Here is a 13,127-nt window from a genome sequence, read left to right on the forward strand (position 1 = left end):
TGCTTGCTTGATATTGGGACCTACTTTCCTAATGTAGGGGAGTAATTCGCATCTGCCAAGTTAATTGTGTGTGAAGTACACATTGGGACATTCAGATCTCAAATATTTTACGCCAAACTTGGGCCGGATGTTTCCTCATGACAGGAAGACTTTGATAAGACGACTTTTGTAGATGAAAAGGTCTCTTTGGTGCTAAAAGTGTACATGCACATTGTGACACAGAGCTGCACTAGAGGACATGAGCTGTAATTAAAGCTGAATTATGGTACAATCTGCTATCAAAATTAGTGGGCCAAATGCTGAGAAATGCTGAACAACTGTTAATTCATCCAACTCCCACTATATCAGCATAATGCATTCAGCATCTCAGAATTTAATCTAATTTAATTGCACCTACCTTCACCTTGGAGTAAAGTTAATTTCCCTACGGTCTTCAGCACTGTTTTCCAACCTGTTGCTTGCAAACCTTTAAATGATCTCAAGGAATAATTCAAGGGCCCACACATGGCAATTGAAACAGAAGTCGTCTGTGAGAATACTAAAATTGCTAATTAATCTGGACAATTTTGATGGAACCACAGTGAGCAAGATATTGAAAATCACTGACCTAGAGAAAACCATTGAGGTAGATGACTTGCAGAGGAGTTCTTTAGGAATTACCCGACACACAGAGGCTTGGCATTTCAAAGGACCTTACATCTAAGTCTCCTTTGAAAATGTCATCTTAAAACATGACACAGGAGTGGACAAAAATCAATCTATTTTCCAGGTATGGATTAAATTGAAGGGAACCAGTTTGAAAGCAGGATTTTAAAAGGAACAGAGCTCAGAAACAGCATACATTTGTGGAAAGGGGAAACATGAGTCAAGTTTATTGGATTTGGAAGATTAATGAAGACTTGGATGTCCCTTGTGTACAAATCACACCTCTTAACTCCAGACTCTGGATGACACAGGTGAGAAGCAGAGATCACAGCAAAGACTTTTCTACACAATATAACTTCAAATGAGTTTTGGAGCTTACGTCTGGACGATAGGGAGCTAGTGCTCCTCAGAGTTTATTTCACTAAGAAATTAATGAATTATCTTTTTTTTAAGTTGTCAACAAATTTGCTTTTATTTAAGGAAATGGTTCTGGACATTTCATAGCAAAAGGAGATAGGGGGATAAGGTTTTATTCCTGGGGATTTTACTGCACCTTTGGCTGAGCAGGCAGCAGCAAGAAAGAAACCTTGTTTAGAAAATCAAAATCTTCTCCACATGAAATAATTAATACCAAAGTATAAAATTAGGAGAAGAAAAGATGGAAATGACCTTATTCTAGTTTCAAAGATGTGGCTGCTTTTGTTTGTATTTTCTATACTTGTCTGATTCTTTTCACAGGTTTCAGCTTTTACAGTAACTCTCCTGTACTGTGGTCAGTCTCCTGTACTCTTCTCCTTCCAGATCATTTTGTACATGGATGTGTCTTCTAGTGTACCTGCCTCCCTCTAGTTTGAGTATCTTTCAGAAACTTGAAAGCATGTCAACAGGCGGTAGATAAAACTTTCAAAGGAAATCTGAAGTTGGTGAGCATAGTAGTGGTATGGAAGTATAGAGGAAGCAGCTCTAAGCAACTCAATGTGAGTCATGAATCGCAGCTTGAGAATAGCTTTTTCAAATGAACTGAGGTTGAGTCTCAGAGCACTTTAATTCTCCAGCACCCTGGAGAAAAAAATGCAACTAAGTAATGGAGAAAGAAATAATAGAAATAAGAAGGCATTTGGTTCAAGAGCAACTTGGACTCCTCCTTCCCTAAGAGACAGACTAGCAAGCGTTGTCCATGGTGACAATGAGGAAAAATGAGAAAGAAACTTCTTTATGTATATATTTTGAGAAAGTATTTAGCATCCAAATTTCATACAGAACATATTCATCTCTTTGTTTAGCTAGAACTGACACAAATGACCAGTTTAGTTTCATGAGGCATGAATATGGCACTTTCTTCAATCATTTTAAAAGGGCAGGAAATTGACGTTGTGCTTTTTAAAAATTTTTTTTAAGAAACATTTTTAGACACTCAATTACTCCCATTCTTTTCAACGTGTTATTATTGCTGAAAATCATTCATGTGCTTCCAAGAAAATTAACTACCGCTTGGGTCTCAAAATCTCTCTTTCAGATGTTGCATGTGTTAAAATTGGCTGTTTGCTTACCTTAGATTTGTGATCTGATGTTAGTGTCTGAATTTTAATTTCCGTTTCTTTCTTCAATTCAAGACAATTACTTCCTCTAAAAAAAGGAAAATTGCAAATGTGTGCCACAAGTTAAACATCTTCCCATTCAGTCAGCTCTTACTAATTAAAATGTTAATCAAAGTTGAAGTGCTGCAGCGTATTGGAATGAAATTATTTCTTCTGGCAATTTATTCACAACTTACAAAATATTGTTGGATTAATGATCATTCAATTCAAACACCACACGATTAATTCTAGGTTGGCCCAGCAATTATTCTGTTGCTGAGGATATGTCAAGCATCTCCATTTATGGTACTTGGTTCCTTTTCCAAGCTTAAAATACCTTGCCAAGAGAAACCAGTTTCTGCCTGAAAACTTACAGGCATATTAATTGCCTTGCCATGATTTTATCCTCTGTTTTAAAAGTATTTTTTGCTGCTTTTTGTTAGTTTGAGGCAGAGAAAAAGAAGTAATTTGAATAACTACCTCACAGGGCAATTTGGGCATACTAAATTTGAACGCCTATTGAAAGTGTAAGTGCCCCTCTGTGAGAAAACAGAAGTGAATGGGTTGCAAAGAAGGGGGCCTCATTACCCTTGCAGATCACACCAACCCATATGGATGAATCCAAGCCATGAGATACCTTCTATGACTTGGAAAGCAACAAGTCTTGAAGACAGCCCTCACTCCTGCAACAAGCTGAATACAGCATGGCCTTCGTGTTTGGGTAAAGTTAATGGGGTTGAATGCAAGTTGCAAAGCTTGTTTAATGCAGGAGGCGTACATGATTCTAAGGAACAGGCTGGTAAAATGCTTGCAGAGGGCCCACGCTGAAGCTCCCCGGACATGCCCGTGGGTTGGGAGATAGACAACTTCTACCTCTCACCCACAGAATTTCCTTCACTAAGCCCAATTACTTGGGCCATGCACTGGGTGGGATGGATGTACAGAAAAACTATTCCATTGCAGCTACAACAGGAATTGCAATTGCTGTCTCACCAAAGTCAATACATTTTTGAAGGCTGACAAGCTCCATCTTTACCAGTTTACTTGTTTCCTTTTTTGCAGTGAAGGGTTTTTACAACAGAATACACATTCGCATGTTGGAAGTCCCTAGTTTTTTGTCTGGAATAATACACTATATTGAGAGGAGTCTATTTTAACAACACTGTAATATTTCTGTGTCGGATTATCCACTGATGTAAAATGGTGTAACTCCACTGAGTGGATGGAGCCACATTCATTTTATCATCTGAAGCTGGCCCTAATAAGAATGGTTATTGCTTGACTGCAGTAACATTAATCCATGTTTGCTCTAGAAAAGGAGATTTATGAAACTCTTAACAAGTTTAAATCCTCTTTTAATATCAAAGTACTGCTAAACTTACGGAAATTAGCAAAAAATTTTATCATCAAACAGTACCAGGAAAGCCCTTACTGAAAATACTAGTGTGATGTGCCTTGTGTTTTCAAGGGCTACGAGAAGGACTAGTCATTTATTTTCTAGCCATGGCAAGAAAATTTTTGTAGAGTTTTCTAAAACTCATTTGACACTTTGGAAGTAACACAAAGGCATAGAGACAGGTTCTGACCGCTGTTACCTCTGCCTGAAAAACAAAACAGCTGGAAAGAAAGTGTCTTTGATTATGCATGTGGGTAGCTGCAATCAGAGTCTGGCTATAATTCATGTATGATTTGTCATACACTATGAAAGAGACTGCTTCTTAGGTGAATCAAACATATTTTAACCCAAATTAGTCTAATTGGTTCAATCACTGGACTTTTCAGAATCCCAGACATCAAAACCACCAACTGATCCCTTCTCTGGAAATTCAGCTTTCGTTACATCTCAAGGCAACTTCCAGCCAGGCTGGACATAATGAGAATTGTCCCCAACTGCAGTGGCATAGTCCATGGTTAAACCATCGAGTCACAGCTGGGAACAAATACCCAGGGACAGCCCAACCCAACGTCACATGTCCATGCTCACGCACACACGTACACTTGAATTTCTGGACAGTCCCGATACATCAGAAGGGTCTTCAAGTGCCCTCAACTCCATTTCAAAGTGGGAACACAAGCATATGTATCCACATTAGCCTCTCCAAGATTTGTAAGCATTTTAAGTGTACAACAGAAAGAGAACAGGGAGCAAAATCCTGTCCATCTGTCAGTGAATTAACATGTGATTAAAAAAATTCTACTTTGCTGAACAATATGCAGTTGACATTTGTCACACCACGTGGCAGACTTGGACCATGAAAAACTGCACAACAAAATCAGAAGAGAAAGTCTTCTATACATCTATCAAAAGGCCTTTTTTTCAGGAAGTATCTGACAACTTCAATATGAATACCTTGAAAACACATTTTACATGTTCTTTTACAATTTTTAGTGCTTGTAAAAGTTCTAAAATGATAGCCAAAGAAATGGAGCATGTCCTGTACTCACTGAACCCAGGAGCCCTTATTCATCAGAACGTTTCAGTTCAATAAAGTCTTTAAGTCTCAACCAATGTGTTCACTTCTAAGCACGTTCTTAAATATACGGCACAGTTGGGGTGAGGAGAAGTGCGTGCATAAGTACCTTGCTGAATGAGCTTTCAGGGCTGCATACACAATGACCCTGAAGGAAGCCTTTAAAACACTTTGATACAGAATTAAAAAGTGTTTTCACCGAAAGTCTGTGCTGATACTGGATTTGATTTGGCTGTTAATCACATACCAGTAGTTAGTTAGTCTTGTAACACTGAAGAGCAATCAGATGACTGAGAGCTCTGGAGTCCATGGAAAGCAGGGAGTCATGGCAAGGAACAGTGTTTGGCTGTGTATTGGATCTGCTTCTGGAGTAGTCATTTCCAACCTGTTGGGTTTTTTTTAAACTTTCTATGATCATTTCTAACTATCATAAAGGCTTTGGCGTCCATGAGAGAAGTGTTACAAAATTAAGAAAAGACACTGCAAGTAGCCAATGAAGTGTTCTCAAACTGGGAATCAAATTATTAACTACTTTTATACTTGTCCCATTTGGGGTTACTCTGGAAAGCATTGTTACCCAGCGCTTTCCCCTTTTCACTGCACAGAGACAGCCATCACCACCTTTAACTTTCTGATGCACCTTCATTTGCTTTTTTGCCTAGACAGGCAGGGGCACTGGCTTCTTCTCAGGCCAACAGGAATACTGATTCATGACTCTTGTGATACGAGATTCTTAAATACCAAGAGCACGGGGAAGCCTTTCTCCCCCAACAACAATTATGGTGTGATGTCCAAGGCTTAGTTCACTGCCACTGTAGTAAATACCCTGACTGTAAGTATAAATCCAGCTATATCAATAACCTTCTGCTGTGTTATATTCAATGGAAATTGATTCAAAGCCACATTAAATTAATCAGTCCTGTATTTGTTCCCACTCTGTTTGGAGAAGTAGTAATTTTCTGGAAGGAACTACTTGGATTAGAAGTATTTGGGTGCCTACAGTTCTCCTTTCTTGGACAAAAAACCAACGTGAGCTTTTTAAAGAGTTTGTGAGCTTTTAGTAATTTAGGGAGGAGAATTCTCCTTACCTTGTTTACTTCTGACAGTTCTATTTCTGTTCCGTTGCAAGTTTATAACATGCACACTCAAAAACCACTGCCATTCCAAATAATTTATAAAACAAGAAGTATTTATGGAAGAATCCAATGCCAAAGAGGCATCTATGTTCAGTATTCAGTGAGTGAGTTGGTTGCCAGTTGTTGTTGCCAGATGACAACAATATGAAATTAAGGCTAACTGTTAGCATAGCTTGGTATAGAACTAAATAAAGTAACTCCTGCCATAGGTCACAGTATTATAGTATAAACTGCTGTCTCAATGAAATGCCAGTCATCGGGTGAAAGGTGGAACGGAGAAACTGCTTGCTGCCAGGTTACACAATAGCAGCAAGGAAACAGCACGTCCTGCTACATAATTCCAAATGGGACTGTAAGAGGGACATTTTATTAAAGTCACCAGCATCTTCCAGGAACTTTTCTGGGACAATTAAGAGATTCACACGGATAATATCCCAGACCATCAGCTAGTGCAAACTGAAACAGCTTCACTCAAGTCAAAGGAGTAATACTGATTTATCCCAGCTGAGGATCTGAAGATTTTGTTGTTAAAAAGAAACTTCAACTTGACAGCACAGCAAAACTCTATTATTCTAATAAAATGTTCAAGATTTAGAAGGCAGCTTTTTCCCCAAAATCAAATCATTGCTACTTTCTGGTCATTAGAGCTACTGAGGACCTTAAGTCTACTCTCACTGAACACACCAGTGACATTCCCTGGGGAATGCAGTGAGACGAGATCAGACCACAGAAATAAAAATTTGAGGCAACTCCTTCACTTTTACTTTTAAAACTCTGATAGTAGAAGACTAGAGAAAGGCAAATTGAGTACAACATTTATGGCCCACTGCTAGAGCCTTCAAGCAGCTCATACTCAGTTTGATGTAGGATGCTGGTTCAAGCTGCAATTCATTCATCTGAATGACCTTTTTATGAATGTTTTATTCCAGACCACAAAAGCATAAAATCTATTTTAAGTCTAAAAAAAAAATTTTAAAATGATATCTTACCCCTTCTTCTTGATTGCCTTCTCTAACATTTTCTCGTATGATACCTTTTCTTTATCATATTGTGCCACTATTTTGTCAATTTGTGTGCAGTGCAACTTCTGCATAGCGCTGTGCTCCTGGAAAACAGTAGGACCTTACAATTAGGTTGCTGGATTTTTAATGTTTAGTTTTCTTACAGTGTAAAAATATCAGTGTACGAACAGGTAACTTTGACAATGGAATTTAATCTGGTTTAGCCATCTGGTATTAAAGGTTCCAGATATTCCACCATAAGTGTTAAAACATTTCTTCTTTGTTTGAAAAATGAAAATCTGTAGTAGACCTTAAAAATATGGTATACCTTAAAACAAAAGAATGATGGGAAAAAATGTAATCTTTTTGCATAAATGTCCATTTAAGTGCAATGTAAAAAATCAGATTTACAAGCTCAGATCATATCATTCAAAGTTTCTGAATGCAGAGGAGAACAAAACTCAACGCAGTCCCCCTTTCCCCTACGTATCTCATACTGAATACGGTGCTAGCCCCTTGGCCACTGCAAATCAAACAGCTCCAAGTCCAAACATTGGCTAAAAATCAAATCATTAACAAGTGACATTCTGAAGATCTGGCCTGTGACTCCTAATGGCAGCAGCAATCTTATAATTAAGAAATTCCACCTTGTTTCAGAGCATCTCCCTTTCCAAGCGACAGTAAGCTGTGCAATACGACTTTCAACTACACATGCAGACTGCAAGTAACCATTGCGCCCTGTTTTTCCCCCCCAAACAAGACAGCACATGCTGATAAACTGGACATATAGGGCTACCTGTGGAGTCTTACACATCAGTCCTAACCTGCTGTCACTACTGTAGTTATTGGTGAAGTGGCAGAGGAGGTTATCTATGGAAGGGGAGGAAAAAAACCTGTTCCTATGATGAAAAGATGAATCACTAATGCATGTGACACACTTGGGTCTAGCATACAGACAGTTCCTTTCCATTACAAGACTGTACCAGAAACAACACTCTTCACTTAGTGCTTACATGTAGACTTCGTTATTGAACTTGACTTCGTATTCTTCTTTATCAGAACAGCTGCTCATAATGATGCAAATATTTAACTACCTCGGAGAGGACTAAATATTGAATTTACATTGCAATAGGAAAAGTTGCTGTTTGTGAATTTACGTTATTTTATTAATATAAAATTGCTCCACATTTTATCTAATTGTGACAAAAAGCCTTGCATTAATTAATATGGCCTCTTCCAAGACTTCATCTCTATTTTGCTTTATAGCTCATTTTGCATTTATTTTATCTTCGCTATTCTACTGCTCTTTGTTATTATTTTCTATACACCTGTGTTTGCCTTATCACTGTTTCTTCCTCTAAAAATACTAATTAAAGACTTTTACATTCACTTTAAAACATTAATACAAATGTCGTGATGCTTTTAAAAATCTAGCCTGGGCTGTATTCGAGCACTCCAGTATCTGCCAAGCGCTTCCCTGGGGAAGGCGTACAGCTTCCAAATTTTGTATTTAGAGTGAGGAACTGAATTTTCTGTTGTACAGAGGATTTAAAGGGAAACAAATAGACTCCATCAACATTAAAACATGCCAGCTTCACCAGGGAGTTTTTACACTGACTAACCAGCTAGGAAAATATAGGGACAGAAAAGAGAATGACATAAGCTAGACAGCACCAGCCAGCGGCAGATGAAGTAACTGAGAGCATCTCTCAAACTACCCACTCTCCCCTAGATAAACAGAACAATACAATTCTTGCTATAAAAGACTAAGCACAAACATTGCAAAGCATGAGGCATCTGCCCACTCATGCGACACTCCTCCATAACCTGGGAGGGCACATCACGTAGAGCTAGAATCCCTGCTTTTCCCTCAGGACAACCACGATTTAAGCATTCCCTCTTTATCGCAAACCCACTGTTATCTTTTGCAGACTCCCCTCTACTGCTACATACTGCTCACACAGAACTCTATCTTGCATCTGAAACAGATATATGGTGGACCATATCCCCCTCATTTCCTTCCCCGGTCCTCCTCCCCATCCGGTTCATGGAACATGCACTTGTTTGTGCACAATATAAACAGAGCTGGAAGAGGAAGATAGGCTACAAACAACCTCCACATGCAAGGCACAAAGAGTACGAGGAGTCAACTCCCTACCAGAGGTCCCTTGAATTATATGACCTTCAACCCCTGGAACACTATTTAAAATGGGTTAGCTGATATGAGTTTGACTTTCTGTCTATGCTCAAGGAAAATTCATCACAGCTAGATGCTGCGTCCCAAACTTCTGTCAAGATTAGAAGAAATACTAGTGGTTTTGTAGCACCTTAAAATACCCTCAGTATATTTTGTTTTCAGATGCAAACAAAGTTTCAGGTGGTAATGCGTGTTAGATTGATTTATAATACGTTTGCAGATAAAAGTCTCCTCAGCTAGGTCTCTCATGATTTCCTCAAGTCTGCTGAATGTGCAGTTTGAATTCACACGCCTTTCACATGAAAATATTCACAATTTACATTTAATGATTGTATTATAAACTGAAGCCACAGTTCAGTCAGGGTTCTGAGAGGCCACCTAATTGATATGAAAAGACTCAAACCACAGCAAGACTACCCATGGGGAAAAAAGTAAAGAATCATATATAATTCCATTAAGGGGGACGGGGGGGAGGACGGGGGCAGAAATCAATTCAGTCTATTGAAGAGAAGAGGAAGTAAGTTCCTACAATACAAACTGTTATTTCTGCATGGTATCTCCCTAAAGCAACACAAATGCTCCTGTGTACAACTGAAAACTGAAGTCTGGAGGATTCTCATTACAGAATACAAAAATGAGGAAATAAAGAAAAAGAAACTATCATTTCCAAATCAACAATCCATTCTGCAGAACCTTATTAATCTAGAGTCTCATTGTCTTTTGTACTGCTGCTTTTGCATTGTGAAATGGAGATCTTTTTTTATGTTCTTTTTGTACTAGGCTTTATTTCAAACAGTACATATATTCAATGTCAATATAAATGTGCAGGAGATGAATGCTGGGATTTATATTTTTGGGTGGTAATTATGCAATTCTGGTTACTGTCTATGGCCACATTAAATTCTTTAAGGGGGCACTTCTGACTGTCACTGTCTTGTCTGAAACCACTAGAACTGTGTACCACAATAATCTGTTGTGCTGTTGAGTGTTAGAGAATATATCAAGATAATCCCTCACGATCCTTCCTCTTCTGTCTAACCCAAGAAGAATAAAAACTATGTGACATCTCTGTAAAATACTAAAATTCAGTAGGGGCCCATAGAAGCAGGCTGCTAACAGATTAAATCAGTGACTTGAGACTCTCATATATGCACATCTCCTTGCCTTCATAGCCCATCTACCTGTGATGCCACCCCAGATCATTTACCTAAATAGTACTCAAGATCTAACTCAATAAAAAAAAGACACAAGCCATCAGATATCATCCAGACACATCAGCCATTCTGCAATTGCACAGTAATACTTATGCTGGGAGATTAAAGTTACTGCAGGGAATGTAGGCAGGAAATACTTTATTTCAAAAGCTGCCCAGTGTAGTTTTTTTATGAATGCATTGTTTAAAGAAAAACATTTCTGCAATATACAGAAGTGGCTGGACATATTATTTTAAAAATCACCAAAAGCACAGGTTACCAGACCTAAGATTCAAGAGAAAGTTATTACTAACATGGAATTTTTTTTACATGGTCATCATTATGTTAATTTGCCACTGTTCTTCAAAAGTCAAACAAAAGGAATACCACAGCATCAGAAGTTGATTGCTTGCAAAATAAGTGCCACTACAAAAGTATTCTGTTTTGCTTGTTGGCAGTCCTGTCTGCTGGTGTCAAAAAGGTGCATTCCACATGCCTGGATTTTAAACAGACCCATGAAGGACAGAAATTATTTGTTGCTTTCTGTACTTTTGAAGATCTTGCTGCTCCTGCCTTACTGTCCCTTAAATAATGGCAGTATTACAGATGATGTAAAAGAACACAATTCATTCATGGGCCAACAGCCTCAAACTCCTCGCAGCAGCTGCTCATCTACTTTAAAGCGACAGAACATGACCATGATGAAATCTGTCACGCAGACAGGATCCCAGGGGCCTTGTCTTTCTGGTACCAGCTTCTCAGATCCCACTGATTCCTGTAGCACCTCAATAATCTCAGGCGATAAGATAATGCTGACAGTCGTTTCTTGACACGTAATGTTTTTTTCCAAATTCCCTTTGTGAATGTGAGGATTCTTGAGAAAGCTCACTCATTTCTCGACAGGGACACTTACTCATTTTTTCCTCTCCCTGTCCCAGCCTATAGGACCAGCTTTGCTCGCTGTCCATCAGATGACAAAGAATTTGCCCTAGGAGTTTAACTACAAAGATTTACATATAATCCTTGCAACACGTTCCCCCCTAAAAATACTGTATTTCTCATGGTATCATCAAAGAAATCTGTGTTAGCTTCCCACTCCTTGGCTTTTTTCCCCCCTTTTTAAAGAATTATGTCCCATGTTCTTTGCATATCTGGCAAACCCACACTGTTTCTCACGGTGACCTGTCTCATCCCAGATTCAGAATGCCCTGTTAGGTGAAACTAGTTCACAATGCAAGTAAATGGGCTGAGGTTTGGATCATGTTCTTTACTCACAAGAGCGATCATCTGTTCTTTAACAAAACTAAGGCTGCAAACTAAGCAGAGGATTGGGTTCAAAAACTAGAGGCAACAGCTCTGTCGCAGAACTGAACGGGTTCTTCTGAAGTGGAGAAACTATACTTGTACACTGAGTCTGAAACTAAACTTGCTGTGAAATATTGACATTCTCCAGTATTCACTACAGTTTGTCCTGCCTTTAATTTCTACGTGCTTTATTATTTCCTTACAATCCTTCAGGATTTCTTTAACGGCATTGCCCTGTATTTGCAGAGCTTTATATATGTACCTTTTACATGATTCTCAATCCTGAGTAAAATCTCAATTCTTAACTATTCATAGACTTTGTGAAATCCAAAATTCTGCATTTTTTTGCAAGCCACTGATCTGACATTAGGGAATGGGCAAATTCAATTGTATCAGTCACAGACTGGCTGCCTAGTAATGGTAATACTAAGAATAGTGCTCTTCCCACCAATCTAATGATCTCTAGCCTACTTAGACTAGATGTCTTATTTTTCCTACACAAAAGTGAAAAAAGGAACAGTGAACATATGCCCAAACATCCTTCTCTTAAAAAAAACAGATTCATAACAACACCGTCATAAAGTGAAGTCACAGTATGGGATATGTCTCTGTGTGTGTGTATACTGGGTATTGCAGTTGTAAGGAGCTATGCCATGTAGGAAAAACAAATTAGTCATAATACGCAGAGGGATGTTAGGAGAATTTTATTGTGCCGCTGGAGTCAAAATGGCTGAAACACTGAACAGAATTAAACAAAAAGAAAGATAGCATCAAAGAAATACACAGAGAGAGTGTGTAGCATCCTGAAAAGACTTACACCAGTTAATTTTTGTATTAATCTGGAAATGTGGTGTCTCTAACAGTCCTATACCCTGAGAAAACAGACTGATGTGTTTACATACAGAGCAACCAACCTCTGCCAGCCAGCATTTCAGCAGAGCTGCTAATACTTCTCTACACAGAGTGGATGCTGTCAGTAAAAAAGACCCCTACTGCTGTCACCTTCCTTAGCTAGCTCTGCCCAGGGCTACCAGAGCAGCTCCTACACCGCTTAGATCAGAGCTCCTTCCTCTCAACCTGCTCGCTTTTCCACACTTGCATGCATTTGTTTTCCATAACGCATCTTCCAAGGCCAACTTTAGATGGAAAAGTACTGGACTTTTCTTTCCTTAAACAACATGAACAATTCTCTTCTGTTTACTTATTCCTCCAGATCTCTGGAGTCTCTATGGTTAAATGAGAGTCAACCTATTTCTGGAACTTTTAAGTTCAATCTGCTTAATACACAGGCTTCCTCAAGCTGATCATGGATAACTAACTGCATAGCTCTCCTGCTCCATCACAGCTGATAAAATGCATTAAAAATGGTTGTGAGTACACCAAGCACTTCCCTAATATGATCTGTGAGCAAATACAGCCACACTATTCTGCTCAGACTCTCCTCTCCAAATTCAAGAAGTTGCCCTTACTGGAGCCTTTAGCAAGGCATGCTCTAGACAGGCACTTTGTTGTTAGGACAGACCTGCACTCTGTACTTAAGACCAGCAGGACACAAGATGGCTCAGACCCAAAATAGCTATGCTTGAGCTAATGCTGAAAGCC

The 13,127-nt window shown here is 38.8% G+C and overlaps 1 protein-coding gene across 4 annotated transcripts in view; it reads right to left on the bottom strand.

Moving 5' to 3' along the window:
- Positions 1 to 13,127, bottom strand: part of PLCB4 (phospholipase C beta 4) — a 130,015-nt gene that overhangs the window by 16,176 nt on the left and 100,712 nt on the right. For all 4 annotated transcript variants that reach the window (XM_009810153.2, XM_009810156.2, XM_009810154.2 and 1 more), the window contains 2 exons: positions 6,819 to 6,934; positions 2,196 to 2,271 (listed from right to left, as the gene is read on the bottom strand). In XM_009810153.2, the coding sequence (XP_009808455.1) occupies positions 2,196 to 2,271; positions 6,819 to 6,934 (192 nt within the window). The remainder of the gene's footprint in view (positions 1 to 2,195; positions 2,272 to 6,818; positions 6,935 to 13,127) is intronic.

Source organism: Gavia stellata, chromosome 23 (assembly GCF_030936135.1).
Source record: "Gavia stellata isolate bGavSte3 chromosome 23, bGavSte3.hap2, whole genome shotgun sequence".
Lineage (NCBI taxonomy): Eukaryota > Metazoa > Chordata > Aves > Gaviiformes > Gaviidae > Gavia > Gavia stellata.